At 40.0% G+C, this 27798-nt stretch overlaps 1 protein-coding gene across 9 annotated transcripts in view; it reads right to left on the reverse strand.

Moving 5' to 3' along the window:
• The window catches only part of atrnl1b (attractin-like 1b), a 1047255-nt gene that overhangs the window by 915797 nt on the left and 103660 nt on the right, over window positions 1-27798 (reverse strand). For all 9 annotated transcript variants that reach the window (XR_013579731.1, XM_078564667.1, XM_078564670.1 and 6 more), the window contains exons 5-7: window positions 25380-25582; window positions 13762-13936; window positions 11314-11407 (exon numbers count right to left, since the gene is read on the reverse strand). Coding sequence is in view for 8 of the 9 variants with exons in the window: in XM_078564667.1 (XP_078420793.1) it covers window positions 11314-11407; window positions 13762-13936; window positions 25380-25582 (472 nt within the window). In the remaining variant the exon portion in view is untranslated. The remainder of the gene's footprint in view (window positions 1-11313; window positions 11408-13761; window positions 13937-25379; window positions 25583-27798) is intronic.

The raw sequence follows: 27798 nt of genomic DNA on the forward strand, positions 1-27798 counted from the left end.
CAACTATTTTTTTTGAAGTCACAGAATCTTCTGAAAGCTGCTCTGTAAAATTTTGCATGCATGGTACTTTACTGCCTTCTGGTGGTACTGTGTGTCAAGCATTCTGAAGCAAATTCTATTGCATGTGGTAGATTTCTTGGAACAGGTTTTCAAAACAATAAAACAACACAAATTAGAATGAGAAATCATTCAGAAATTGGAATTTTAAGCTATTGACATGACTAGCTGCTGCAGTTCTTGAAAATTGAAAATATGCTGTTATCTTTACCCTGCCCTCTCAATTTATTTCAATCCTTGCACGCATCTCACGGTAGATATTAACACTAGGCAATGATGTACTATTCCCATTTCAAACACTTTCGTTCTCAGTTGCTTCCAAAGCCACACATACTGAATGGAGTTCCTATCAGTTTTCCCAATACAGCTATCCCTCATTTAGAACTTAATGTATTCCTAAAACTCAGCATGCTAAACAAAAGCATGACAAAGTCATTTTTGTTCAGCATAAGAAAACATTTAATAAAGGGGGGTTGCGTTCCTGACCCATAATTTTTACATGAAATATCTATTGGCCGACTTGAACCTAACAATAAAAAATATGCTTACCAACTCTTACCACTTACCTGCAAGCTCGCTGCTTGCCACTCACATCCACCACTTTCTGCCACACAACTCACTCCCCATCATCCTGCTTACCGCCCCTCCGGTTCACTCTTTTCCACCATGTGCCCTGCTCCCTTCCTCTTACTCGCAGTGCCTCTCGCTCACTCCTTCTCTCGAGCCCTCACTGTGAGCGTAGGCTCAAGAGAGGGGTGGCAAGGGAAGCAGCAAGGGCTTAGGAGAGCGAAGTGGCAAGCAAGAGGGTCAGTGGAGGAAACCGGCGGTTTGTTTTTAAGAAGACTGAGCATGTGCAGAAACTGCACAAAAACAAAAATTGTGGCAATGCTATTTGGGGAGTGTCCCTAATTTACAAACCACGCTAAAACATAAATATATTAGAATAGGGGAAATATCTGTAATGCATCTTAGCCTCAGCCTCAGAAGATACAATACAATAATATGATGCTTCAATTTTCCATATCAATTATCTTACAGCCTGAATAATTTCATGCACCACCATCCATCCACTGGAATTGGGTTGATGTTTCCCAAACTTATCTTACACAGGCTCCTTTACAAAGATCCAAAGGTTTATTACACTAGGCTGGAACAGGTAAAAAGTCAATCTAACCTTCCCAAATGTACCCCAATCATCATAATAGGTTTCCCTTAAGGAGGAACTTATTGTAGTTCTTCAAACAGGCTGATATACAGAAGATATTTCAAATTAACTTGCAAGGTTCAAAAACCTAACAGTTCATTGAGAAACCTACCTCATCAGGTCTTCATTATTGAAATTGAAGAATCCTTTGCAATATTGTTCGAAAAGGAGAAAAATCACAAAGGATACAATGTTTTAAGATATTTTTGTTATCATCTTAAACATGATCTTCCTTTTCCACATAAGCTAAAAGCAGCTCTCCTGGACTAAGATCAGTTCCTTTTCAAGAGGTAGTAAAAAGCTATTCAAGAGAAAGGGGCAACTAACTAATTATTTCCAAGCTCTATCCAAGAAAAACTGGTCGTCTGGTTTGGTGGGATGTTGCTATGTAATTAACACTATTTTAGGTGGGTTGGTATGAACTGGACTCAGGAGAGGGAGGAGAGTACTCCTCAAATAGAACCTTAACTCTTATTCAATGTCAGCAACAGTTGAAATGGTGAAGAAAAACAACAATATTCCACTTTAGACCCTCGATGAATCCACTGTCAGAAGAAAAATCTGATCATAAAGTCCTATCATCCAAACATTGGCACGAGTACTAACTTCCCAATGCACAAATCCCATGCTGTAAAAGTAACTCTTCAGAGTGATAACCACCAATTTCAATGGAGTTATGGAATGCAAAGAGGGCTACTGAGCTGTCAAAAGGAAATCTATAGGGTATCTCTCTTTAAAGTATAAAAGATTAAGGATCAAGGATCAAATAAGACACCACAATTACTTAACTAATTCTAAAAAAAATTACTAATAGGACAGTGTTTCAGATAATGATGCTATACAACCTGATCCAGGAAGTACAATCCAAAGTCAAGAGCAATGAGTTTGATTTGAGAGAGGCAACAGGGTTAACTTTTAGTCCATAACAACTTCTTCGAATACTTGTAACCTCCTAAAAACCACAGATCCTGGGTCTTAGGTTTTTTTCTCTTTGTTACGGAAAAACAGCTTGTTGGTGTTTCTCCCCCTGCCTTAGATGTCTTCTGTTTTCGCTATTTATCTGCCTCATTTTCCTTAAAGGGATCAGGAAGTGCAGAATAAGATTTTTCCTTGAGGAAAGCAGTAGGCCAGTTGTCAGCATGCAATACTTTCACCGTAACATCTGCAGTAAACAAGATCAGCATGCTGTCGGATTTCAGCCAAGTTAGCAAATATGACGCAGTCATCTGTTCATTTGATGTTTCCATACAGTGGATCTGTTCCTCGGTCAGCTATCAATCCCAAATCAGTCTACCTGCAATATCATCCCAATTGCAGTAAATCAAGGATAGCTTGGTCAGTTACTGTTCATTCTTTAATTCAACACGCTCTTTTGCTGCACATACCTGCTAATCTCATGCTTCATCCTTTATTCATCCCATGGGCGAGCTTTGCTCTGACAGTTCCTACTCTGTAGGCCTTACTTAGTCTTCCTTAAAAGCAGGCACTAAAAAGGCCATCAAAATAACAATATAACATGTATACAACCCCAAAAAGTTCCCCTCCAAGCCACTCACTATCCTGACTTGGAAATATATCATTATTCCTTCACTGTTGCTGGGTCAAAATCCTGGAACTCCCTCCCTAACAGCACTTTGGGTGTAGCTCCACCACATGGACTGCAGTGGTTCAAGAAGGCAGCTCACCACCTTCTCAAGGACAATTAGGAATGGGTAATAAATGCTGGCCTAGCCATGATGCCCACATCCCATGAATGAATAAAAAAGAATCCTGATGTGGAGCAGAAAGCTCTAAATGCCAGTTGACACCAACACTAACATTTTAAGACTTAGCACTGATGCATGTAGTGCTTCTTTTGACACTAACCTGCAGTGGCAAATCCTACAAGTGTTCCACTACAAACTAGTCAAAATCAGATGACCTACTGGAAGTGTATGCATATGTAGCACCAACAGGTGGGCTGCAGTGTCGTGAAATAAAAGCTGCTAATACTGTGTTTTTTAATTCATTCATGGGATATGGGCGTCACTGGCTAGGCAGCATTTGTTGCCCATCCCTAATTGCCTTTGTGAAGTTAACAACTGGAAGACAACACCAGCCCACAGAATTCACATACTAGGATTTGTGAAGCTTGCTTGCTGCCAGCAATAGTATTAAATTGTTTACAGTTAGTAAAATGAGTACTGATGTACAGAATTTCCTTAGTTTTACTTCCATGCCATATCTGAACTTGAAGGACAGCTCCCTATGTTTGTAGCAATTTCAGTTAGTCTGAACCAAGATACTTAAGCAATTAGAGAATAGTGCTGTAATGTATCTCAAAAAAGCATGAAACGGCATTTTTAGTAACCAACATGAGGGTATGGGGCAGCAGATGCCTGGACTGAAACTAAGTACACTGACATTGGAGAGGGAGACTGAAGACAAGTCAACATGGCATCCTTAGTCAAAGAAGACGATAAGCAGTACACAAGCAAAAACAGATCCATTATTCTTACTTCAATCCCACATAAAATAACGGAATCACTTAACAGCTGTAAATTTAATTATTTGAATAACAAATTATCTGTCGACTTGGATTCTCATGATGAACTCCATAAGACTTAGGAGAAGTCGGCCTTTCGGCCCATCAAGTCTGCTCTGCCATTCAGTGAGATCATGGCTGATCTGATAATCCTCAACTCCACTTTCCTGTCTTTTCCCCATAACCCTTGATTCCCTTACTGATCAAAAATCTGTCTATCTCCACCTTGAATATACTTAACAACCCAGCTTCTACAGCCCTCTGTGGTAAAGAATTCCACAGATTAATTACCCTCAGAAGAAATTCCTCCTCATCCCTATCTTAAACGGGCGACCCCTTACTCAGAATATGCCCTCTGGTCCTAGACTCTCTCACAAGGGGAAACAACCTCTCAGCATCTACCCTGTCAAGCCCCCTAAGAATCTTATATATTTCAATAAGGTCGCCTCTCATTCTTCTAAACTCCAATGAGTACAGGCCCAACCTACTCAACCTCTCCTCATAAGAAAACAACTCCATACCCAGCAAACAGTGAAACTTCTGTGGACTGCCTCCAATGCCAGTATATCTTTCCTTAGATAAGGGGACCAAAACTGTTCGCAGTATTCTAGGTGTGGTCTAACGAGTGCCTTGTGTCATTTTAGCAAGACTTCCCTATTTTTATACTCCATTCCCTTTGAAATAAAGGTCAACGTTCTATTTGCCTTCCTGATTACCTGTTGAACTTGTATGTTAGCTTTTTGGGATTCATGCACAAGGACTCCCAAATCCCTCTGTGCTGCAGCCTTTTGCTGTCTTTCTCCATTTAAATAATATTCAGCTCCTTTATTCTTCCTGCCAAAGTACATAACCTCACATTTTCCCACTTTATATTCCATCTGCCAACCTTTTGCCCACTCACTTAACCTGTCTATATCCCTCTGTAGACTCCTTGTGTCATCCTCACCACTTGCCTTCCGAACTATTTTTGCGTCATCTGCAAATTTGGCGATAGATGAGGGAAATGAATGTACTAAGTCATTAATATATATTGCAAATAATTGAGGCCCCAGCACTGATCCCTGTGGTATTCCACTAGTTACAGGTTGCCATCCTGAAAATGCCCCCCTTATCCCAACTCTCTGTCTTCCATTAGTTAGCCAATCTTCTATCCATGCTAATATGCTACCCCCAACACCATGGGCTCTTATCTTATTAAGCAGCCTTACATGCGGTACTTAACTGAACAACTTTTGGAAATCCAAATATATTACATCTACTGGTTCCCCTTTATCTATGCTGCTAGTTAGCTCCTCAAGGAATTCTAATAAATTTGTTCGGCACGATTTTCCTTTCATGAAGCCATGCTGACTCTGCTTGATTAGATTATGTAATTATAAATGCTCTATTACATCCTTTATAATAGACTCCCAATGACAGATGTTAAGCTAACTGGCCTATAGTTAGCAGTTCTTTTATTTCCTTTCCTTTTTGAATAAGGGTGTTACATTGGTAGTTTTCCAATCATTTAGGACTTTTCCAGAATCTAAGGATTCTTGGAAGATTACTACCAGTGCATCCACTATCTCTGTAGTTACTTCCTTTAATATCCTAGGATGCAACCCATCAGGTCCAGGGGACTTATCAGCCTTTAGCCCCATTAATTTCCCTAATACTTTTTCTCCAGTAATAGTTACTGTATTTATTTCCTCCCCCTCTTTTGCTCCTTGATTATTTAGTATTGGAATGCTATTAGTGTCTTCTACCATGAAAACTGAAGCAAAGCAAAATAGTTATTCAACTCCTCTGCCATTTCCTGGTTCCCCATTTTTATTTCCCCAGCCTCATTCTGTAAGGGGACTATGTTCACTTTGGTCTCTCGCTTCCTTTTAATATATTTAGAGGAGCTTTTACTGTCCGTTTTTATATTACTTGCTTGTTTACCCTCAAAGTTTATTTTCTCCCTCATATTTTTTGGTCATCTTTTGTTGGTTTTTAAAAACTTTCCCAATCCTCTGGTTTACCACTAATCTTTGTCACATTGTATGTCTTTTCTTTTAATTTGATACTATCCTTAACTTCCTTGGTTAACCATGGTTTATCCCCTTCCTTGAATCCTTCCTCCTCACTGGGATATGACTTTGTTGCGAGTCATGGACTATTTTCTTAAACATTTGCAATTGTTCAACCATTTTTTCTGCTAAAATCCTATCCCAGTCCACTCCAGCCAACTCTGCCCTCACTCCTTTGTAATTACCCTTATTTAAGTTTAGCACAGTTGTTTCCAACCCAGGTTTCTCACACTCAAACAGAATGCTAAATTCTACCATATTACGGTCACTGTTGCCGAAGGCATCTTTTACTCTGAGATCATTTACTAAACCTGCCTCATTACACATTACCAGATCCAAAATAGCCTGATCCCTGGTTGGATCCACAACATATTGTTCTAGGATGCTGTCCCGAATACACACTATGAATTCTTGCTTGTGGCTACCTCTGCCAATTTGATTTTCCCAATCTGCATGAAGATTAAAGTCACCCATGATTAATGTACTGCCTTTTTTACATGCCCTCATTATCTCCTGATTTATTCTCTGTCCTTCAGTATAGCTACTGTTCGGGGCCCTATAGGCTATCTCCACCAGTGTCTCAAAATAAAAGCAAAATGCTGCACGTGCTGGAAATCTGAAACAAAAACAGAAAAACCTGGAAAAACTCAGCAGGTCTAGCTGCATCTGTGGAGAGAGAAACAGAGTTAACGTTTCCAGTCCCTTCCTGTCACACTGAAGAAGGGTCATACGGACACAAAATGTTAACCCTGTTTCTCTCTCCACAGATGCTGCTAGACCTGCTGAGTTTTTCCAGCACCTTCTGTTTTTGTCCCGCCAGCGTCTTCCTCCTCTTATTTCTTACCCCCACCCATGTGGATCCTATATCTTCCGATCCAAGATCCTTTCTTGCTATCATACTTATTCCATCTCGTACTAACAAAGCTATCCCACCATCCTTTCCTTCCTGCCTGTCCTTTCGAAAAGTCACTTACCCCTGAATATTTAGCTCCCAGCTTTGATCTCCTTGTAACCACATCTCCGTAATGGCTATAAGATCGTACCCTTTAACCTCTCTGTGCTGTTAATTCATTTATTTTGTTCCGAATACTACGTGCATTTAAGTAAAGAGCCATTAATTTTGCCTTTTTACCCCCCTTTGACCCTATTTGCTGCTTTTTTTTTCATGTTTGCACACTCCGTCCCTTCTTGTCACACTCTGGATATCATTACCTAAATAGCTGCCCTGCAAGGCTGCCATATCCTTTTGCTTTGTAAGCCTACTTTTCAGTATCCCCTTTCCAGAACCCTCACCCCACCCCCCTATTTAGTTCAAAGCCCTCTCTACAACCCTAGTTATTCAGTTCGCCAGGACACTGGTCCCAGCACAGTTCAAGTGAAAACCGTCCCACCGGAACAGCTCCCTTCTACCCCAGTACTGATGCCAGTGCCCCATGGACTGAAACTCATTCTTCCCACACCAATCATTGAGCCTCGCATTTAACTCCTTGACATTAGTTACCCTATGCCAGTTTGCCCGTGGCTTAGGTAGCAATCCCAAGACTATTACCTTGGAGGTTCTGCTTTTTAATTTACCTCCAACTATTCAAATTCTTTCAGCAGAGCCTCCTTGCTTGAAGCTAGGACACCAGCTGTACTCCGATTCCACCCTTGCTTAAAAAAAAATCTTATCATGTGGACTGACAAAAGCAGAGCAAATTGTCACAGTAAGTTGAACATATCAGATTTGGTATCTGAACTAAAACTTACCACTCTTTTTCTTATTGCAACAGACACCACTAATAAAGAAAATATGATGTATCCTATTAGATGGATATGTGTCCAAACTGCTAGACTTTTCTGAACATCCATTTGAACCTGCTAAGGCTATTGTGGATCAAGTTCTGATAGGACTGGACTTCCAACAAGCTCTTTCAGCTGATAATAAAATACCACTTTTGAGACTCATCACTGTCCCCACACAATGCTTGCTGGGAAAAAAACTCAAAGCTTTTCAAAACTGGCTGCTTGGCTCACGTTGTGAACAATTCATTCAAAGCAGGTCTACAAGAGTTAAATATTTATGTAGATGCAGCACCTGCCTATTCATCTCCTTGACTACTTTTGAGAATGTGGCACCCCAAGTGGACCGAACAATGGATTATACCTAGATCTCCAGGAGACATTTGGCAAAGTTCCAGCTGAAAACCTATTGCGGGAGCTGAAAAGTGTTCGGACTCAAGGCAGCTCTTAGAAAACAATAAGAAATTGGCTGAAGGGTAGAAAACAATGGTTATGTCAGAGTTGGAGGCAGCTAAGAAATTACAGAATGAGTTAAGCAAAATGTAAATGGGCAAAAATGACAGATTAGTCTGCATTAAAGTACTGCACATAAAAAAGGAAAACGGGCAGCACAGCTACTCCACGAATAGTACAGAAAATGGCAGAGGATAGCATTAAGAAAGGTCTAGTAGTCTTAGTATGTTCAAGATGCCTAACCAATGAAGAGCAGAAATCGATAAATCCAACAAAATGATTAACTATATAGCCAAAACAAAAGATTGTAATTCAGAGGATGTCACAATCAAACAGCCTAATGTTCCGCGCAAACCAATACTTCATTATTTTGTCCAGTTCTGGTCACCAACACACAGGGCAGGGAGAGAAATCGTGGGCCCCGTTACTTCTCCTGTTTCTGGGCCTCTTTCCCACCTCACGCTCCCCTTAACCATCCCCCTCACATCCTTCAGGTGCCCAGAGTTAGGAATCATTGTCACAGTGGGGTCAAATTGTTTCATATAGGTTTAGCAAAACCTCTTGGCTTTTGTACTCTATGCCTCTATTTAAAAAGACCATTGAAAGCTCAGGTTTCATTATGATACACTCTACAACCACAGCTTCATCAGACATTTATACACAAGTTGGTTCTTCATGTTGTGCAACCAGCTCTGGTTCTTTGTACCTGATCCTATGCAATATCCACACAGCAACATCCAAAAGACTTGAACCTCAAGCACCACAAACAACAATTCTATGTACAAATGAGAATACCTTAAACTAACTGTGACATATTCTATTAGCACATGACACCTGGTTTCAGTTCCAAGTTTAAAAAGGCAAAACCTTCCAATAAATTAGCACCGACAAATTAATGCAATAATCGGCTACTTCTATCCACACAAGTGGGCTTTGCTGACAGAAAAATTATATTTTGCATTGAATGATAAATATTATCTCATTTTAAAATGAAAAGTAACTGCACTCAATGCCCAGCATAGAGCATATAATAGGAGATCAAAGTAGTATAATTGCTGTAAATCTGAAATATAAATATAAAATGCTGAAATACTCAGAAGGCCAGGCAGCATCTGTGGAGAGAGAAACAGAATCAACACTTCAAATCCACAATCAGCATTAGTTTTGACCAATGGTCACTGCACATCTCTGCACAGATGCCACCAGACAAGCTGAGCATTTCCAACCCTTCCAATTTCTACCAGGTCAAAAATAACCCCTTTTGCCAGCCTTCCAAAAAGCAGACTTCTGTGATAGTCTCACTCCCCTTCAGCAAAAACCTAGCTGCAGCTGCCTGAGAACTGGTTGGGAACAACATTAAACATGAATTTCAAAAAAAAAGTTAAGCTATGATGTAAACATAACAATGTCAAAGCAATAAACTGATCATCAAAAATTGAATACTTAACAAAAATGTTAAAAAGAACTAACTCATAAAGTCTTTTTTTCATTTTCGCATAAGCAGCGCAGCTAGAGAGAAATTGACAAGGCTCCAAGTCCTTGTCACCAGGGAAGGGGGAGGGGAACGGGGCAGCGCACAGGAATTTGGCTCAACTTACACCAACCTTGCATTTGCCACTGGTGGGTGCACAGTCCTAACCGGCCTTGGCAGAATTCATATGAAAGTGGGGGTCGGAAGCCGGTTGCTTTTCAGCCTGGGTGTTCCTCTTCACCCAGCCCGGTACATGGATAGGTTTTTGGGTGGGGGAGGAGGGAGAGGAAGGTGGGGGAGAGGGGGTGGGTGTGTGTGTGTATCACAAGCATGCTCCCACCCACCCTCGCACACTTCCTCCCTCTTTGCAGTTTTCGTGAAAAAGCCCTAATTTTCAAGTTTCTCTTCCTAAAACTGCCTCCTCATCCTTCATAATATCCTGGTGAACTTACAATGCCCCTTTTCTATTACTCTGATATCCTTTCTATTTGAGGGTGCTCAAAATTATCCAGTCTATGTCTGTTACAATCTTTAACAACCGGCATTTACTCACTCCCAGGCCCAAGAGATTTGGACAGTTTCTCAATGAGGTAGCGTTCAGGATGGCTTGAAGGTGGTAAGACGCACTTCCCCTCAGCCCTGTCGAGCCCTCCAGAAGCCCCAGGCCTCAGCATTCTACAACTGCCACATCTCCTAGCTTCTCTGGCCCTTTCAGCCATCTTGATGTTTGTCACCCTTTAGTCAGCCAAGCCTGCACAGGAGAGTGAGAGTGCAGCCAAGTGTGTACTACGTCACCCAAAATGCAACATGACTGCAAAAACAAATGACCATGCGAACTTGGGCCCTCGCTCCAATAGCCACTTCTCCTACAGAACTTTGTCCTGCCCAACTCGCACTTATGAGGCTGGCAGGCAGCCACTTAAGAGAGGAGAGGTGCTGCTCAGGCCCCACTAAGGCACGGCCCCAGTGATTAGCAGCTGTGCACCCCCCTCTCCCAGGCCTGGCCAAGAGACTAGAAGGGCACTCAAGCCCTGTGGGGCAATGCAAATGAGATTCCCACAGTTGAACCATAGTCAGAATCCAAGTTATAAGCGAAGACAGAAGAAAGGCTGAAAAGTCCAGGTTAAGAGGGGTGATATCTTGACAATATTTTAAACTGTATACTAAAGGTAAATCTGTAAATTAATTTAAACTACATTGTGAGAAAAGAACAAAGGCCACAAGTTTAAAATAGTAAAAGGCAAAGTTAGGAGTGTCATGAGAAGTTCTTCGTACAAGTTATCAACACATGAATGATATTCTAGATATGGTATAGTTGAGGCAAATACTTTAAGCCTTCAAGAACTAACTGGATGTTGAAATGGGGAAAATTTTAAGGTCATTCTGAATGAATTAACCAAGATGGGCCAAATGGCCTTGCTCATTCATAAATATGTTGCTAGAAATCTTTTGTTAATTTTAGCACACATCTCAAAATTGTGACCAAGAAATGTTAAAGACACACCATAAGGCAGCTTTGGAGGGAAAGATTACAGTGATAATGCTCTCATATCAAAAAACACCTTAAAGAGATCTATTTTTCATGATTTGCTTTACAATTAGCCATGGCCTACTCCTGCAATTTGCCAGGCTATACAAAAAATTGAAAAATACTTCAATAGAAGCATATGCACTACCTAAAGTTGCTGTTCTAATTCTGGAGTAAAGATTTATTATGAAGTTCAGTTAGTAACGAATTTTAAAATAAAATTGAAGTCAGTTTAATTCTTACCTGATATAATGTTAGAGAATGTCCATATCTTGAAGGTGGTCTTGCAACACTTGTTATGGGTACACCCGTCCACCCACTGCTCTCCAAGTCATACCTGAAATAAAATGTTCTGAACTACAGTGAACTATACCATGGACAAACAATAGTTATTAGTTTTTTACGCATATTCAGATACAAGATTTCCAATTCCTTGTTGGTACAAATTAATTTAATATTCATACTGAGAACTGACTGGAGATAACATGGTATTCTTAATTGTGGGAATTTACTCTCCAATTATAAATTTTTTCTTTTAATTTTTATGTCCAGAATTCTGATTTAAACATGGCCAAACAAGTTATTTCTAGACTTATGCTCTTTGGTACCACAAGCTAGCAATTGCACCGTCACCAATTTTCTGTTGCCTGTATGAAGATGCTTAGACCTTCAACTTTTGTAGCTCAGAATGTGCACCAAGCCAATTAGAATCAAAGCTTCATTGACTCATTGCTCAGCATTGCCAATGGTTGTTCTAATGCAGTGACACTATAGCGTATTGATAGCGTATTGTTGCATTATCTGACTTTCCCTTTTTATCTTTCATTTAAACCCATGACCTCAGAAGTACCACTTGCCTGAATTTCCTCTTGCACTATGAACCTTATTTGGCCTGTTGGAGGATGCTAGTGTTTTCCACTGCTTCCAATGTCAGCTGTCTTAATTTGCTACAACTCTTGCCCTAGTCACAGACACAGAATTTCCCATTGTTATACTATCAGTGGCAATACTGCACCTGTTGCAGACAGCACAGTTCTAAGCTAATAATGCCATCTGTAGCAACAGACAACTGTTCCTGCTTCTCAATGCTGAAACTATAATACATTTAATATTTATAGAGGATGAAAGACAGACAATGCATATTTCTTCTTGCCAGATGGTGCTCAGACACATTAAGCACAAACGTTCATTCAAAATAGCATTAGGCCATACGGCCCCTCAAACCCAACGTTCAATAAGATCATGGCTGATCATTGACCTTGATTCCACTTTTCTGCCTAATCATTATATGCTTTGATTCCCTTAAGAGTTCCATTATCTATCTCAACCTTGAGTATGCTCAACGAGTAAGCATCTACACCATCTGGTGTAGAGAATTAAATTAGATATGAATGCTGCAGTATCCTCAAAGAATATTTAGTTGGTAAAACCACTGTGCAACTGAGCCATACTGAGCAGAAGGTCCCAGGGTTGCATTTATGATCTGTGCAGGGCTACTTGATCTCAGTCATAGTAGCTGCAGATGTCAAGAGTGCTGGGTGAGGACAGACAACTTAACTTGGGCTTGCATTCTCAAATTACTATCCAAAGACATCTGCTGAAAAATACATGTGTGGACATTGGGTTTGAGCAAAGAGACTGTGAAGCACCCCACAGTCTAATAGTCTGCCAACACTCATCATTTCTTTAATGTACTGCAGGGCAATAGGCATCCAAGCAACTGTACCATATTAGATGTCAGTATCTTCAGCTGAGATGGAGCAAAGATGTGCAAGGGGCCTTAAGAAAACTGGCAGAACTAACATGCTGTTTAGCCATTTTTCTGAGACATTATATCAGATAATATAGCAAAAACCATGTTACGTCGAATCAAGACGATAGCATTTTTGATTGTGCAAAGTCAGATTAAATCTCATGATGCAACTGGGGTAGTTCATAAAATGCCCTAAATAAATCTGGATACTTCAGACACCAGGAACTTCAGAACTGTGTGGATAATCTGCATGTCACAGCCTGACAAAATTAACAAACTTCAGCATTCCCTATTACAGGTCTTCAGAGATGTTTCCCAAAGTTAACTCCAACCATTAAGATTTGGTCTATTTGCAGAAAGGGCCTGGGGAGTGCAGATTGATGAAGCTGCTCCAATTTCAAACAGGAGAACTGATTCTTTTCAAAGAATTTACATGATAGTTTGTATGCAAGAGATGATTCTCCATGAAAAAAATCTACTGTTTGAACAAACCATGAGAAAAAAACTGTTTGAACAAATACAGTGATTAAAGGAGACTCAGCTCCTTCCAGTCTAATTTTTCCAAATATCAGTATGAAAAATGAAAGCAAAATAGGAAATGGCATCATCTCGGTCACTTTTTTTATATCTTGATGTTCCTAATGTAACAGATCTCTGAATTATCCAGCCTGCCAAATATGCCAGACATGGGGGTTTAAATGCAGTGAATTAAATACTAACATTATTACCTCAACCTAGTTACTAACTCAGGAAATTTTAGCTCAGAGATTAATTTTATTGAGGTTTGAAATTCATTACAAATTTCAAAGTTATTGGGTTAGGATCAAAGAAAATGAATAAGTAGAGCTAACAGGTCATTTAACTACTTTTAAGCAAGCATGCAAGTTTTCACATGAAAAACCAAGACAGCAAAGACCAATTTACAGACACATACTTACTTAAGGACCATCTGCGATGAACTATAATTGAAGGTATATCCACCAATCACCCACATAAACTTCCCATATACAACAGCCTTGTGTGATGCACGGCTCACACTGGGGCTAAAGGGTTTAATATTTGGCAGTACCCAGTAGGATTCCATTGATGGAACGGTCAAAGAACAATCTGGTCCTGGAACACGAAGTGAAACAGTTCATTTTGCGATATGCATCCCCACAAAACACAGAAACTTAAGGCAGCAACTCACAACTATTCAATCATATTAATCACCCCAAATCATGTTTGAAATGTACTTCATATTACAAGTTTATATTTTCATTGTTAAGTTAATGATCATTTAATGGTCATGTATACAAATGATGCTGATCATCACATAATGATACTAGTTACAGATTTAGAGATCAGCCCAACGAACACCTCAGAAACTAGATGTGCAGAACACATGAGAATTTGAATCCTTTGCATAAAAGTAAACATCTTTGTAATGTACTATTTCAAAACAAATCAGATGATTGAAACAAAAGCATTAAATTTGGTTGTAATTTAGAGTCCACGGAGATGGCACAGGAGATGACCATTCGGCCCATCAAATCCATGCCGTTCTCCACGATGCAATCTAGTCACAGTCCTATTCCCCTATCTTATTCCCGTGGCTGCAAGTTTATTCCCTTTTGAAATCATTAAGAGTCTTTGCTTCCACCACCCTCAGGGGCAGAGTGTTCCAGGTCATTTCCACTCATTCCTCACATTCACCCTGCAACTCTTGCCAGAAACTTTAAATCAGTTCCCCTACCCCTTGTACCATCTGTGATTGGGAACAGTTTTTCCTTGTCTACTTATCCAAACTTTACAATTTTGTACACCCTGATAAAAACTCCCCTCAATTTCCTGTGGTTCATGGAGAACAATCCAAGCTCCTCTAACCTAACCTTGTAGCTAAAATCCCTCATCCCTAGAACCATTCTGATAAATCTTCTCTGCACCCTCTCAACGGCCTTCTCATTCTTCCTAAAGTGTAGTGACCAGAACACGACAAAACACTCTAGTTGTGGTCTAATCAGGGCTTTATAAAAGGTTCAACATAACTTCCCTGCTTTTTTACTCAATTCCTCTATTTATGAAGTCCAAGATTTCATATTCTTTGCTAACCACTCCCTCGGTATGTCCCACTGCCTTCAAAGATCTTTGAAGATCCATGCACATGCACCCCCAGGTCTCTCTTTTCCTGCACACTATTTAGGAATGTGCCACTGAGTCTATAGTGCCTATCCCTTCCATCAAAATGCATCACCTCATATTTCTCAGTATTAAATTCCATCTGCCACTTGTCTGCCCATTCTGTTTGCCTATGTTGCAGTCATTTGGTATCATCCTCACTGTATTTTTTTTCATTCTTGCAAAGGATAAGGGCATCGCTGGCAAGGTTAACATTTGTTGTCCATCCCTAATTGCCCTCAAGATAATGGTGATGAGCTGCTTTCTTGAACCATTGCAGTCCATCTGGTGCACCAAACATTGCTGTTAGGGAGTTCCAGGATTTTGTTGCAGCAACTGTGAAGAAATGGCGATATAGTTCTAAGTCAGGATGGTGTATGGCTTGGAGGGGAACTTGCAGGTGGTGGTGTTCCCTATGCATCTGTTGCCTTTGTCCATCTCGGTGGTGGCCACATGTTTGGAAGGTGCTGTCGAAGGACGCTTGGTGAGTGGTGCAATACAACTTATATATACTACACACAGCTAGCACTGTGCATCAGCGATGTGCAGAGTGAATGTTTAAGTTGGCGAAAGGGGTGCCGATCAAGCAGACTGCTTGTCCTGGATGGTGTTGAGCTTCAAGTGTTGTTGAAGCCAACTCACTTACTCCATCACATTCCTGATTTGTGCCTTGTCGATGATAGGCAGGCTTTGGGGGAGTCAGGTGGTGAGTTACTCGCCTCATAATTCCCAGTCTCTGACCTGCTCTTGTATTGTATTGGTATGGCTGGTCCAGCTCTGTTTCTAGTCAATGTTAACCCTCAGGGTGTTGATAGTGGGGGATTCAGCAATAGTAATGCCATTGAATGTCAAGGGGGGGGATGGTTAGATTCTCTCTTGTTGGAAACAGTCATTGCCTGAGACGTGTCCAGCTGAAATGTTACTTGCCACTTATCAGCTCAAGCCAGAATGTTGTCCAGGTCTTGCTGAATATGGGTAGGGACTATTTCAATATCTGATGAGTCGTGAACAGCACTGAACACTGGGCATGTTCACTGTTGACTGCACACTTCTGGCCTTATGATGGAGGTAAGGTCATTGACGAAGTAGCTGCAGATGGTTGAGCCTGGACACTACCCTGAGGAACTCCTGTAGCCATGTCCTGGGACTGAGATGAGTGCCCTCCAACAATCACAAATATCTTCCTTTGTGCTAGGTATGTTTTATGGATGACTTTGTAAAAACTCTGAATAATGATAATTATTCATGCATTTCCATTCTTTTCCCCTCTCAATGACCTCAACCAAAAGAATGCCTTCTCTATAAAAATATAAGTGGATCACAAAGGAACCCTCTATGGTGTGAAAGTTAAAGCAAAGTGCATGCAGCATGTAAGAATCAGGGCCGCGTTTGCTGATGTTGCAACTGGAGAGGGCGCACTCCTGCACATGCAGTGTCAGTGCTGTGACGTCATCGACAGCAATGACCCAGGCAGTTGCCTGTATCAAAGAAGGTGCAGGTCAAAGACAGAAAAGAACACACTGCTCTTTCTCCTGCCCACTTGTCGTTCTCTTTGCTACTACCCCCGTCTCAACATTCCCTCCTTCCCCCACTGAACACCTCCCTTCACCATTCCCTCCCATTTCCTGTTCTCTCTCCCGCCAGAATCATATGCAATTACCTCACTTTGACACTTGTTATTGCTCTATGCTGACACCTAGTGGAGCTAATATCATCAAGAAAGGTCTGCTAAAACTAAGGGAGACAGTAATTTTAGTTGTTTTGTGATGTGCACTACTGAACAACCCAGAGATGTACAAGCTGCAACTCACAAGTACGAGATTCAAGCATATTAAATCACCCCAAATCATGTCCGAAACACAATTGATTTTACATAATTATACCTTGATAATCAAGTTAATGATCATTTAAACTATTTTGACCAACAGTTAAATTACAAATATATAATTGGTTCTGTCATTTTAGTTTCAGAAGCATTTATTTGTCCAACAAAATTAGATTCTGAAAAAATAAATAAAGGAAAAGATTAGAGCTTTAAAAAAGGAACTATATGTACAAGCATGCTTAAAATACTTATGATACTGATAACATTTGGTAACCTTTGCCATTTATAATTCATATTTCATCACTTGGTGACTGGATACTATAATCCGTAGAGAATGCACATTCATATCATCGGAAGTGACGCAGTCAGCTTGAGTATTGAAGAATAAAATCACACATTGTGAGAAATGTGTGTTGCTCAAGCAGAGCTGCACTGAACCCAAGGGGCATTAGTTACACAGTACAACATATGTAGAGAGGAAAGCATTCTGGAATACATACATATATGAGGGTCACAAATATGAGGAGTGAAAGTGGGACCTGCCCACAATGGGAGTAAAGAGGAATAATGGAGATAATAGAATAGGAAAACCGCTGGACTTGTTCAAAAGGACTACAGTTTGCCAGGATAAGGAGTGAGCCATGGGGAAAGGTAATCAAGAGCAACACCTATGCACTTTGGAGTAAGTACTCAAACCAGAGGTGGTATCCATCGGAAGATAAACAGCTAGTTTTGAATTAAGGGTAAGCACTCACTAGGTTCTGAAATGGTGTACTGCATCACAGATATAAGGGACTTAACTGATTGGCTGTAAAAAAAAAAACTTCAAACAAGGGAAGAAACCAAACAAAATGCATAGTTCATGTAGGAAGCAACACACAGAAAAAGAGTAGGATGATGATTTGAAGGAGCTAGCGCCTAAAGTGCCAGACCTCCAATGTAGTCACAGAATCACAATCACAGAGTGCAGAAGAGACCCTTCGGCCCATCAAGTCTGCACCGACACGTGAGAAACACCTGACCTAACTACCTAATCCCAATTACCAGCACCTGGCCCATAGTCTTGAATGTTATGACGTGCCAAGTGCTCATCCAGGTACTTTTTAAGGGATGTGAGGCAACCCGCCTCCACCACCCTCCTAGGCAGTGCATTCCAGACCGTCACCACCCTCTGGGTAAAAACGTTTTTCCTCACATTCCCCCTAAACCTCCTGCCCCTCACCTTGAGCTTGTGTCCCCTCGTGACTGACCCTTCAACTAAGGGGAACAGCTGCTCCACCCTGTCCATGCCCCTCATAATCTTGCACACCTCGATCAAGTCACCCCTCAGTCTTCTCTGCTCCAACAAAAACAACCCAAGTCCATCCAACCTCTCTTTATAACTTAAATGTTTCATCCCAGGCAACACCCTGGTGAATCTCCTCTGCACCCCCTCCAGTACAATCCCAGAGTCACCTCAGGATTGTTTCTGGTACATTTCACTGGATAATTTTGTGAAAAAAGCTTAGTTATTTCAACATGTGTCGAGACAGATCATACAGAAGAAAGCATTTCAGATTTCTAGGGTATTGCAACAAGTTACAGGACAGTGCAATAGGGTTCACATGAACAAAACTAGCATCAATATCCTCACAGAAAGGATAGATAAAGCTGTAGTGGAGAATTTAAAATAGACATGCAGAGGAGGGAAAATCTTCAAGCAAATGGGACAGGAGTTAAAATGAACATTTGGAGGATAAATGTCAGATATGGCACCAGCAGAACTTCCTGCTCTTTGAATAATATCATGGCATCAAAGTCCACAGCAACAGACAGGCTAAGGCTTCAGTTTAACTCTCATGTGTATTTGACAATACAGCACCCCCTCTCTATGGCATGACATCTCAGTTTAGATTACATGTTACAACGCCTGGAATGGCATTTGAGCCCACAACCTAAGATACACACTAATCAGAGACGTCCAGCATGGACTTGGAAAGGGTAGATAACTGACAATGATTTTTCACATGAAAAAAACTGGCATTAATTACAATGTAGGAATGAATGCAGTAGAGTTATAAAATTGAATTTTCAGAACAAGTTTACTAAATTTGTGATATAAATTAGCAAGAGAGGTTTTTGGCAGACAAACTTTTGAAGTGATGCAGCAATCAAAGAATGTCTCAACATAAAGCCAACACAAGTCATTTGCACTCGTGTAAAGAAATGGCGCTATGCTTCTCTTGCAGTATAGTTATGCCAAAAGGCTCCAAGAAATGTTGGGTCATTTGGTCCAAGTAGCATTTTTTTGATGAACTGGGGTATCTTAAGTTTGGAACAGAAAGCAAAAAGAGAAAATCAGCAATATCCACATTTTTCAGAAAACCAGTGGTGGCACTAGTAATCTTTCATCATTTTAAAATTAAAATTAATGAAGAAAAAGTACATCTTAAGTCCATGACAAAGCACAACTACAAATTGAAAGAAAGAGGAAGCATTCCACTGTATTCAAAAAGTCAACTCCAATTAAAAATTTATATTACAGTATGGTTGAACATAAAACAAACCAGAAATCTCAGCTCTCGAATTATCTTAAGCTTTCGTTGTAACTCAACAACTTCTAGTTAAATATCTGTATTTTTGGTGGAATATTCTGCATTGGTTCAAATCTAAAGATGAAAATCTGTTTTTGCATCATTGCTTTCAATATCAGACAACAAAGTTCCAATCAAAATATCTGTTAGGTTTGTTTATCTTTTCTAAAGAGGCTCTTCCTTTTGGCCAGGCTTTGCCAATGCAGCCTCAAATTAATTTTATGCTGACATGCTTTTATTATTTTAACCAAAAAAAATCTTTTCAAAGCAGTATTCTAATGTGAAATACAGAATCAAATAAGCATTGGCTTTTTTGAACATTTCAGTCTGATTACTCTCTTGCTCAATTAAATGTATTTTCTGGCATGAAAACAGAAAATGCTGAAAAAACTCAGCAGGTCTGGCAGTATCTAAGGAGAGAGAAACAGCATTAAAGTTTCCAGTGTAATATGACTTCATCAGAACTGGGCTTTTTTTTTAAAAAAAGGAGAGAGAAAACAGGGAACTACAGGCCAGTTGGTCTCACATCAGTTGTTGAGGAAATGCTGGAATCTAGTATTAAGGAAGTCTTAACAATGCACTTAGAAAAACAGTATGATTAGAACAAGTCAACGTGGTTTTTATAAAAGGGAAATCCTGTTTAACAAATTTGTTAGGGTTTTTTGAGGATATAACTAGTAAGGTAGATAAAAAGGAACCAGCAGGTGTAGTATACCTGGTTCATAAAAAGCTTTCAATAAGGTGACACACAAAATAGACAAGATAAGTGCACATGGAGTTGGAGGTAATATATTAGAATGGATAAAGGATTGGTTAAAGGATAGGAAGCAGAGTGTGGACATAAATGGAACTTTTTCAAGTTGGCAGGTAGTGAATAGCAGAGTACCACAAGGATCAGTGGGGCCTCAGCTATCTGCAATCTATATTAATGACTCAGATGAAGAGACAGAATAATATACCTAAGTTTGCTGATGATACAAAGCTAGGTGGAAAGGTAAGCTGTAGGGAGGACACAGAGGCTGCAAAGAGATATAGACAGGTTAAGTGAGTGAGCAACAAGATGGCATACGGATTAGTTTGTGGGGAAGTGTTAAGTTATTCACTTGGGTCAAAAGAATAAAAGAGCTGAATATCACAAAATCATTACGGTGTGGAAGGCCATTTCCTTCCTGCACCAGCTGTCTGAGCATTTTAACTTAGTGCCAATCTCCTACCTTTTCTCTGTAGCCCTGCACATTCTATTTAAATGATCATCCAGAGCCCTCTTGAATGCCCCAATTGAACCTGCCTCCACCACACTTCCAGGCAGTGCATTCCAAACCCTAACTACTCGCCATGTGAAAAAGGTTTTTCTCACCTTGCAAATGCTTCTTTTCATTTTAAACTCATTCCCTCTGGTTCTCGATCGATTTACGAGCGGGAACAATTTCTCCCCATCTACTCCGTCCTGACCCCTCATGATTTTGAAAACTTCTATCAAATCTCCTCTTAGCCTTCTCCTCTCCAAGGAAAACAGTCCCAACTTCTCCAATCTTTCCTCATAACTGAAGTGTCTCATCCCTGGAACCATTCTTGTAACCTCTTCTGCACTCTCTCCAATGTGTTCACATCCTTCCTATAGTGTGGTTCCCAGGACTATACACAATATTCCAACTGAGGTCTAACCAATGTCTTATATAAGTTCATCATAACCTCCCTGCTCTTGTACTCTATGCCCCTATTAATGAAGCCTAGAATACTGTATGCTTTAGAAACAGCTCTCTCTACCTGTCCCACCACCTTTAATGACTTAGGCACATATACACCCAGGTCTCTCTGCTCCTGCACACCCTTTAGAATAGAGCCCTTTATTTTATACTGTCTCTCCATGCTCTTTGTACCAAAGTGTATCACCTCACACTTCTCCGCATTGAACTTCATCTGCCACCTATCTGCCCACTCCACCAATGTGTCAATGTCCTTTTTAAGTTCTACACTGTCCTCCTCACAGTTTACGATTCTCCCAAGGTTTGTGTCATCTGCAAACTTTGAAATTGTCCCCTGCACACCAAGATCTAGATATATATAAAAAATGAGGAAAAGCAAGGGTCCTAATACCAACCCCTGGGGAGCTCCACTACAAACTTTTTTCTAGGCTGAAAAATGCCCATTAACCATTACTCTGTTTCCTATCCCTCAGCCAATTTTGTATCCACCTTGCTACTGTCCCTTTTATTCCATGACCTATAACTTTCCTCAAGTCTGTTGTGTGGCACTGTATCGAACATCTTTTGGAAGGTCATATACACATCAGCCTTTCCCTCATCAACCATCTCTGTTATCACTTCAAAAACTCCAGCAAGTTAAGTAGACACGATTTTCCTTTAGCAAATCCATGCTGACTCTTCTGAATCAATCCACATTTTTCCATGTGACTATTAATTCTATCCCGAATAATTGTTTCTAGAAGTTTCCCCATCACCGAAGTTAAACTGACTGGCCTGTAATTGCAGGGCAGATCTTTACAACCATTTTTGAACAAGGGCGTAATATGTTTGCAATTCTCCAATCCTCCGGCATCTCCCCCAAATCCAGGGAACATTGAAAGATTATTGCCAGTGCCTCTGCAATTTCCACTCTCACTTCCTTCAATATTCTCGGTTGCATCTCATCCGGTCCCAGTGTCTTATCAACTTTAAGTACCGACAGCTTATCCAATACCTCATCATCAAATTTTAAATCCTTCTAGTGACTGAGTTTCCTCCTCTGTCACCATGGCCTGGACAGCATCTGCCTCGTAGGTAAAGTCAGGTGCAAAGTATTCATTTAAAACCTCAGCCATGCCTCTTGCCTGTGTGTGTAAATCCCCCTTTTGGTCCCTAATCGGCCCTACTTCTCCTTTCACCACCCTTTTACTATTGATGTGCTTATAAAATATTTTGGAATATGTTAGCTACCAGTCTTTTATCATAATCCCTCTTTGCTTCTTGTATTTGCTTTTTCACATCTCTTCTGAACGTTCTGTATTCAGCTTGGTTCTCAATTGTATTTGCTCAGGAATTGTACAGGAAATGGGTATGACACAGTTCAGCGCCCTGTTAACCACAAATCAGCAAGGGGGGGTATCCCCAGCTGAGGAAAAGGGAAGGCATATCAGAAGTGCCTTTGTGGAAGGTAGCAACATCAGAACAGATGCGGTGGAGATGGAGAATGGAATGGGGTCCTTACAGGAAGCAGGATGTGAGGAGGTGTAGTCGAAGTAGCTGTGGGAGTCAGTAGGCTTGTAACGAATATTGGTAAACAGTCTATCACCAGAAATGGAGACAGGGAAGTCAAGGAATGGAAGTGTCAGAGATGGACCACGTAAAGGTGAGAGGGGGGTGGGAAACTGGAAGCAAAATTGACTAATTTTTTTTTCAATTCTGGACGAGAGCAGGGAGTGGCGCCAATAGTCATCGCTGTACCAGAAAAAGTTGTGGGAGGAGGCTTGAGTAGGACTGGAACAAGGAATGTTCCACGTACGCCACAAAAAGACAGGCATAACCAGGGCCCATGAGGGTACCCACAGCCACACCTTTTATTTGGAGAAAGTGATACAAGTTAAAGAAGAAATTGTTCAATGGGAGAACAAGTTTAGCCAAGTGCAGGAGGGTAGTGGTGGATGGGAATTTTTTGGGCCTCCGTTCAAGGAAGCAGCGGAGAGCCCTCAGACGGTTCTGGTTGAGAATGGAAGTGTAGAGGGATTGGATATCCATAGTGGAGAGGTGGTTAGGGCCAGGAAACTTGAAGTTGTTAAAATGACATAGGATGTCAGAAGAATCACGAATGTAAGGAAGAGACTGGACAATGGGAGGGAAAATAGAGTCAATATAGGAAGAAATAAGTTCAGTGGGGCAGGAACAGGCCAAAATGATGGTCTACCAGGACAGCCCTATTTCTGGATTTTCTAGCAACTGGTTAAGTGAAGTCAGATAGAGAGATTAATGATATTTGCAGGAAGAACATACAGCCAACTTCCATACAAGAAACATTCTGCTATTGACATCCAAGTCCACATGATGGTGCAACTAGTCCTTGCAGTTATTATTCAAATTCCATTACTAGAGACTAGGACAGAAAGGCAGGCATATCTTCTCCAAAGAGTGAATTACAATTAATAGCCAACATCAAAACTACTGGCATGAGGAAAAATAAGGTTTTCTTGAATAATTTTTTTCCTCTTCATATGACTTAAGAAAAGATTTTGCAAAAATAAATTGCCCAAAGTTTTCTGGAACAGGGCATCTTATAGCAGTCCCCTTAGACTTTTTCAAGCACCCTTCAACTTTAAAATTTTAATTCAGAAGTTTACAAAGTGCGAGCTGATAACTGCATGGCAAGAGCAACGAGATGTCTTGGACCCTGAACAATAACACCGACCACCTATCTCCATCATCCAATTAAGTTTAAGGATTGAGAAAGATACAGGAAAGACAGAGAAGTAATTAGAGTCAAATCAGCTGAAGAAAGAGAAGAGGGAAAGAATGATTGAATTCACAAAGAAAAAAAGGTGCCAGCAAAGAAAAGAAAACACACTTTAAAATTTAAAGCAGCATCTACGGACCCTCAACCTTTTTTTTAAAAAACAAAGGAATCTGGAATTTCTTCAGATAAATGTTGTGTGGATCATATTCCTTACACTGCAGCAACAGTCAATCTTTAATTCCTTGTTAAGTCAGAGTACTGACAGTTACCACACCAACAATTGCCTGAAGACAGAGGTCACTGATCAAAGTCACACAACCAAGGTATTCTTTACTGAATGCAAGATCACAATTAGTAATCTCTATTTTATCTTCATTATCTCAAAATGGTAGTGGCTATTAGTAACAGCAATATTAAGTGGCTAAAGCCAAAGCAGTAAACATTAATTCTTAAATTTTACTTTTAATTAAAAAAACACGACAGGTGAGAGTTTGATGGCGGGTCCCATAAGGTGGTGTCTTTGAACTATCCAACTAATATGTCATTATCTCCTAATCATATTCACCATTCTCATTTTTCAACCAAGCAGCTGTTGGTAATGATCCGACTATTGCCATTAACACCTCCGCTGGACCCACCTTTTGTTTCTTTACTTGTACCATCATCCCTTTTGCCATCTGATCTTTCCTACCTTCCACCCAATCCTAGACCTTCCCTTTCATTTTTTTCTCCCCTCCCCATTTCCCTGCCTCTGCATTTACTTGAGAGCTCTTGCATCTCTAACTTTTTCAAAGGCTACACAATGCAAATAAAGAAAAGGACAAATAGCTCATGCTTTCTAATGAATCAATTTTAATGTGCTCTCCCAAGGTTATTAAATCACCATAAGGAGACCAGTATCCACAAGTAAATCTGTCACTGCAGGTGCAATCCACTTATATGCCTCAAAATTATTTTTGTTCATGAAATGGAGATATATTGCAAATTCACTTTTACATAACCTTAGTGCAAGTTTATGACGTTAATCTTATATAATGATCAATCACAGATATGATACAAACCAACCATATAGCTGCAATCTCTGATTCAACTATTCCTGCTACTTCACATTTCATAGAAAAATATGAAACATAAATTAGAGTTTTTACAGTGCGTTTAAACACAGGTTACAACATGCATTATGCTGGTGTTATGGAGAACTTTATTAATAGAATACAGGATTGACAGCAAATAATGGCAATTTTGTCAAACTTTTGTTAAAAGACAAACATGCTGTCTTCACACACACACACGTGCAGAAATAAGTTAGTGGAAAAGCCTTCAACAAAGGGGAGAATGAAAGAAAAATATTCCAAAGTATTTGTTCAGCTTTGACTTGAATTTGCTTGGTCTGATTCTAATGAATGCCAGTTCTCTGAAGTAAAGTTTTATGCAGTCAACAGCTGCAAATATTGTATTTGTGATAGAATTTGGGATAGAATGACTGGACCAGTATTTCTTTCCCATCTATCATACATTTCATTTCATACTGATGTTGAAGTGAAATTAATCAACTCACCTTGCCAGCTATCATTACAGACACAGAGCTTCTCTCCAGTTAGATCACAGTAGCCATGATCTGGGCTCCCACAGTTGTCCTTACAATATGGAATGTCACAAGCTTCCCCCTTCCAATATTTATCGCATTCACAGAACACCCTGCCACTACTTCCTGTCACGCACTTTCCATGGCCTGAGCAATTGTTTGGGCAGGAATTAATCCTTAAAAAAAAATGGAAACACTTTGAAAATATGTGTATAGTATACACCAACACAGTTATGAACATTGCAGGTCTCCTCACAAGTATTACATTACGAAGAACACATTTTTCTTGATAAGGCACAAAAAAATAACCAGGACAGAGAAAATTATCAAAATACTGATTCAAATCACAATTTACACACTTACTTATTCATGCTGTATTGCAACCTCCACTCAAAAAACAGATAATATTCTGTGCTCCAGTGTGGAACTGAGGTCAAATTATTACCATTACTGAATATTATTCATGGATACTGCATTAATTATGCAAAACGGTTTGTGAAGAGTAAACCATGCAAAATACTTCCAAGCTTCATACACACCTCATTATAGTATTGGTCACCTTTTATTCTGCTCAATCTCAAAAAATATGGCATACTTGAACTACAACAAATATAATTGGAACCTGTCAAGTTTATAATCTTAGAACTCCCTCCGGAACAGCACTGTGGGTGTACCTACACACATGAACTGCAGTGGTTCAAGAAGGCAGCTCACCACCACCTTCTCAAGGGCAATTAGGGATGGGCAATAAATGCAGGCCTAGCCAGCGACGTGCTCATCCCATAAAATAAAAAAAAGCTTATATCACGGCAGACAACTGTTTAGCCTATCACATCTGTCTTACAGCAATCCAAAACTTTTGCCAATGCTCTGATTCCTTCCCATAGCCCAATACTACTCTGCTTTAAGTATTTATAAAATTTTCACTAAATAGATACAAAGTATTCCACACTGCAACAATCCTGTATAAAGAAATTTCTCCTACAGTCTCTCCATACAAATTTGTGTTTGAATGCCTTCATGGTTTCACTCCTCCATAATTCTGTAACCTCCTCCAGCTCTACAATTCCCATCCCCCACAACACCTCCCACCCCACCCCCCAATCCTCTAAATTTGAGTTTGTGTCTTCCTGTCCCCCAGCTTTGGCCCCACCCTTGGTGATCACATCTTCAGCCATTTATATTCCACATCTGAAATTCCCTCCCTAAACCTTTTGCATTTCCACCATGATCTCCTTTAAGACCTTCCTGCAAACCCATTTCTTTGACTTAGCATTTTGTCACCCCTTTGTGTTTCTCTTTGGCTCAGCATTGATTGCGCTTCTGTGAAGAACCTCAGGCCCTTTTACTTGTGTTAAAGTCATTATATAAATGCAAGCTGTTGGAGTAAATGCTGACCCTTGATTACACTAACTCAGTATAGCAGAGAGGCGAAAAAACTGATGTTCCCAAAAATGCAAGCATATTTTCCCCAACAAATTGATGTTGGAAAAGTCCAAACCACATCAATGCTTTTAAAAAAAAGGCAGAACATGCCTGAAACATTCAGCATATCAGATACTTAGTGACTTGAGTATTTCCAGCATTTCCTATTTTGCTTCAGATTTCTAGCATCTGCAGCATTTTGCTTTTGTAAAAAAAAGAGGCTTGTTGTCAAATGGTTTTATCAGACTTTTTACTAAACACCAACTCTTTAGCTAGAGAAAAGAATAAAAGCAAATTGCTTCCCCAAAGGGTCAGTGAGCTAACAGTTCAAACTGGAACTTTGATGTCCTAAAACTTTAAGATGGCTGTACTCTGTGGGTGAACGATCACTGACTTCAATCTATTTGAATGAGTACACTAAAATTTCCCAAAATTGTAGCTTTTCATCCTAAATTTAGAGAATTCCATTTAAGCATGCCTGCCATGCTCAATCCATTACTTGTTATCCACATTAGTTGGTATAATGCTCAGGACGTTTCTTCAGATTCCTAATGGTCACACTATATGTGTACTTATTTTATATGCAGGCATTTACCAATGGGATGTGCAAGAAATTTCAGCATACGTTGCCGATGCCAGATCAATTTAGATGTCCCGGTGCTATCAGTTCCAGGAAACGTGAAGTCATATAATTTATTAAAAATCAAATTTCTGCATATGCCAGTCAGTTCTTCATTAAAAATTGTTATGGGGAAATCGATTAGTTAAACCTTAAATGTTCTATGACACACCCCAAGTCATCCAAAAAAAATGTTTAAACGTTTCATTCCAAACATAAAATCTCTGGGAGAAAATTACCTAGAGAAAAGCAAACTATTTCAGTACTTGGAGAAGAGGCAAACTAAAGGTTTTGTTTAAAAAATGATGTTTTTGATGGTTAAATGAGTTTGGGAGAGAGTCTAGAAAT

Source organism: Cetorhinus maximus, chromosome 20 (genome assembly GCF_964194155.1).
Source record: "Cetorhinus maximus chromosome 20, sCetMax3.hap1.1, whole genome shotgun sequence".
Lineage (NCBI taxonomy): Eukaryota > Metazoa > Chordata > Chondrichthyes > Lamniformes > Cetorhinidae > Cetorhinus > Cetorhinus maximus.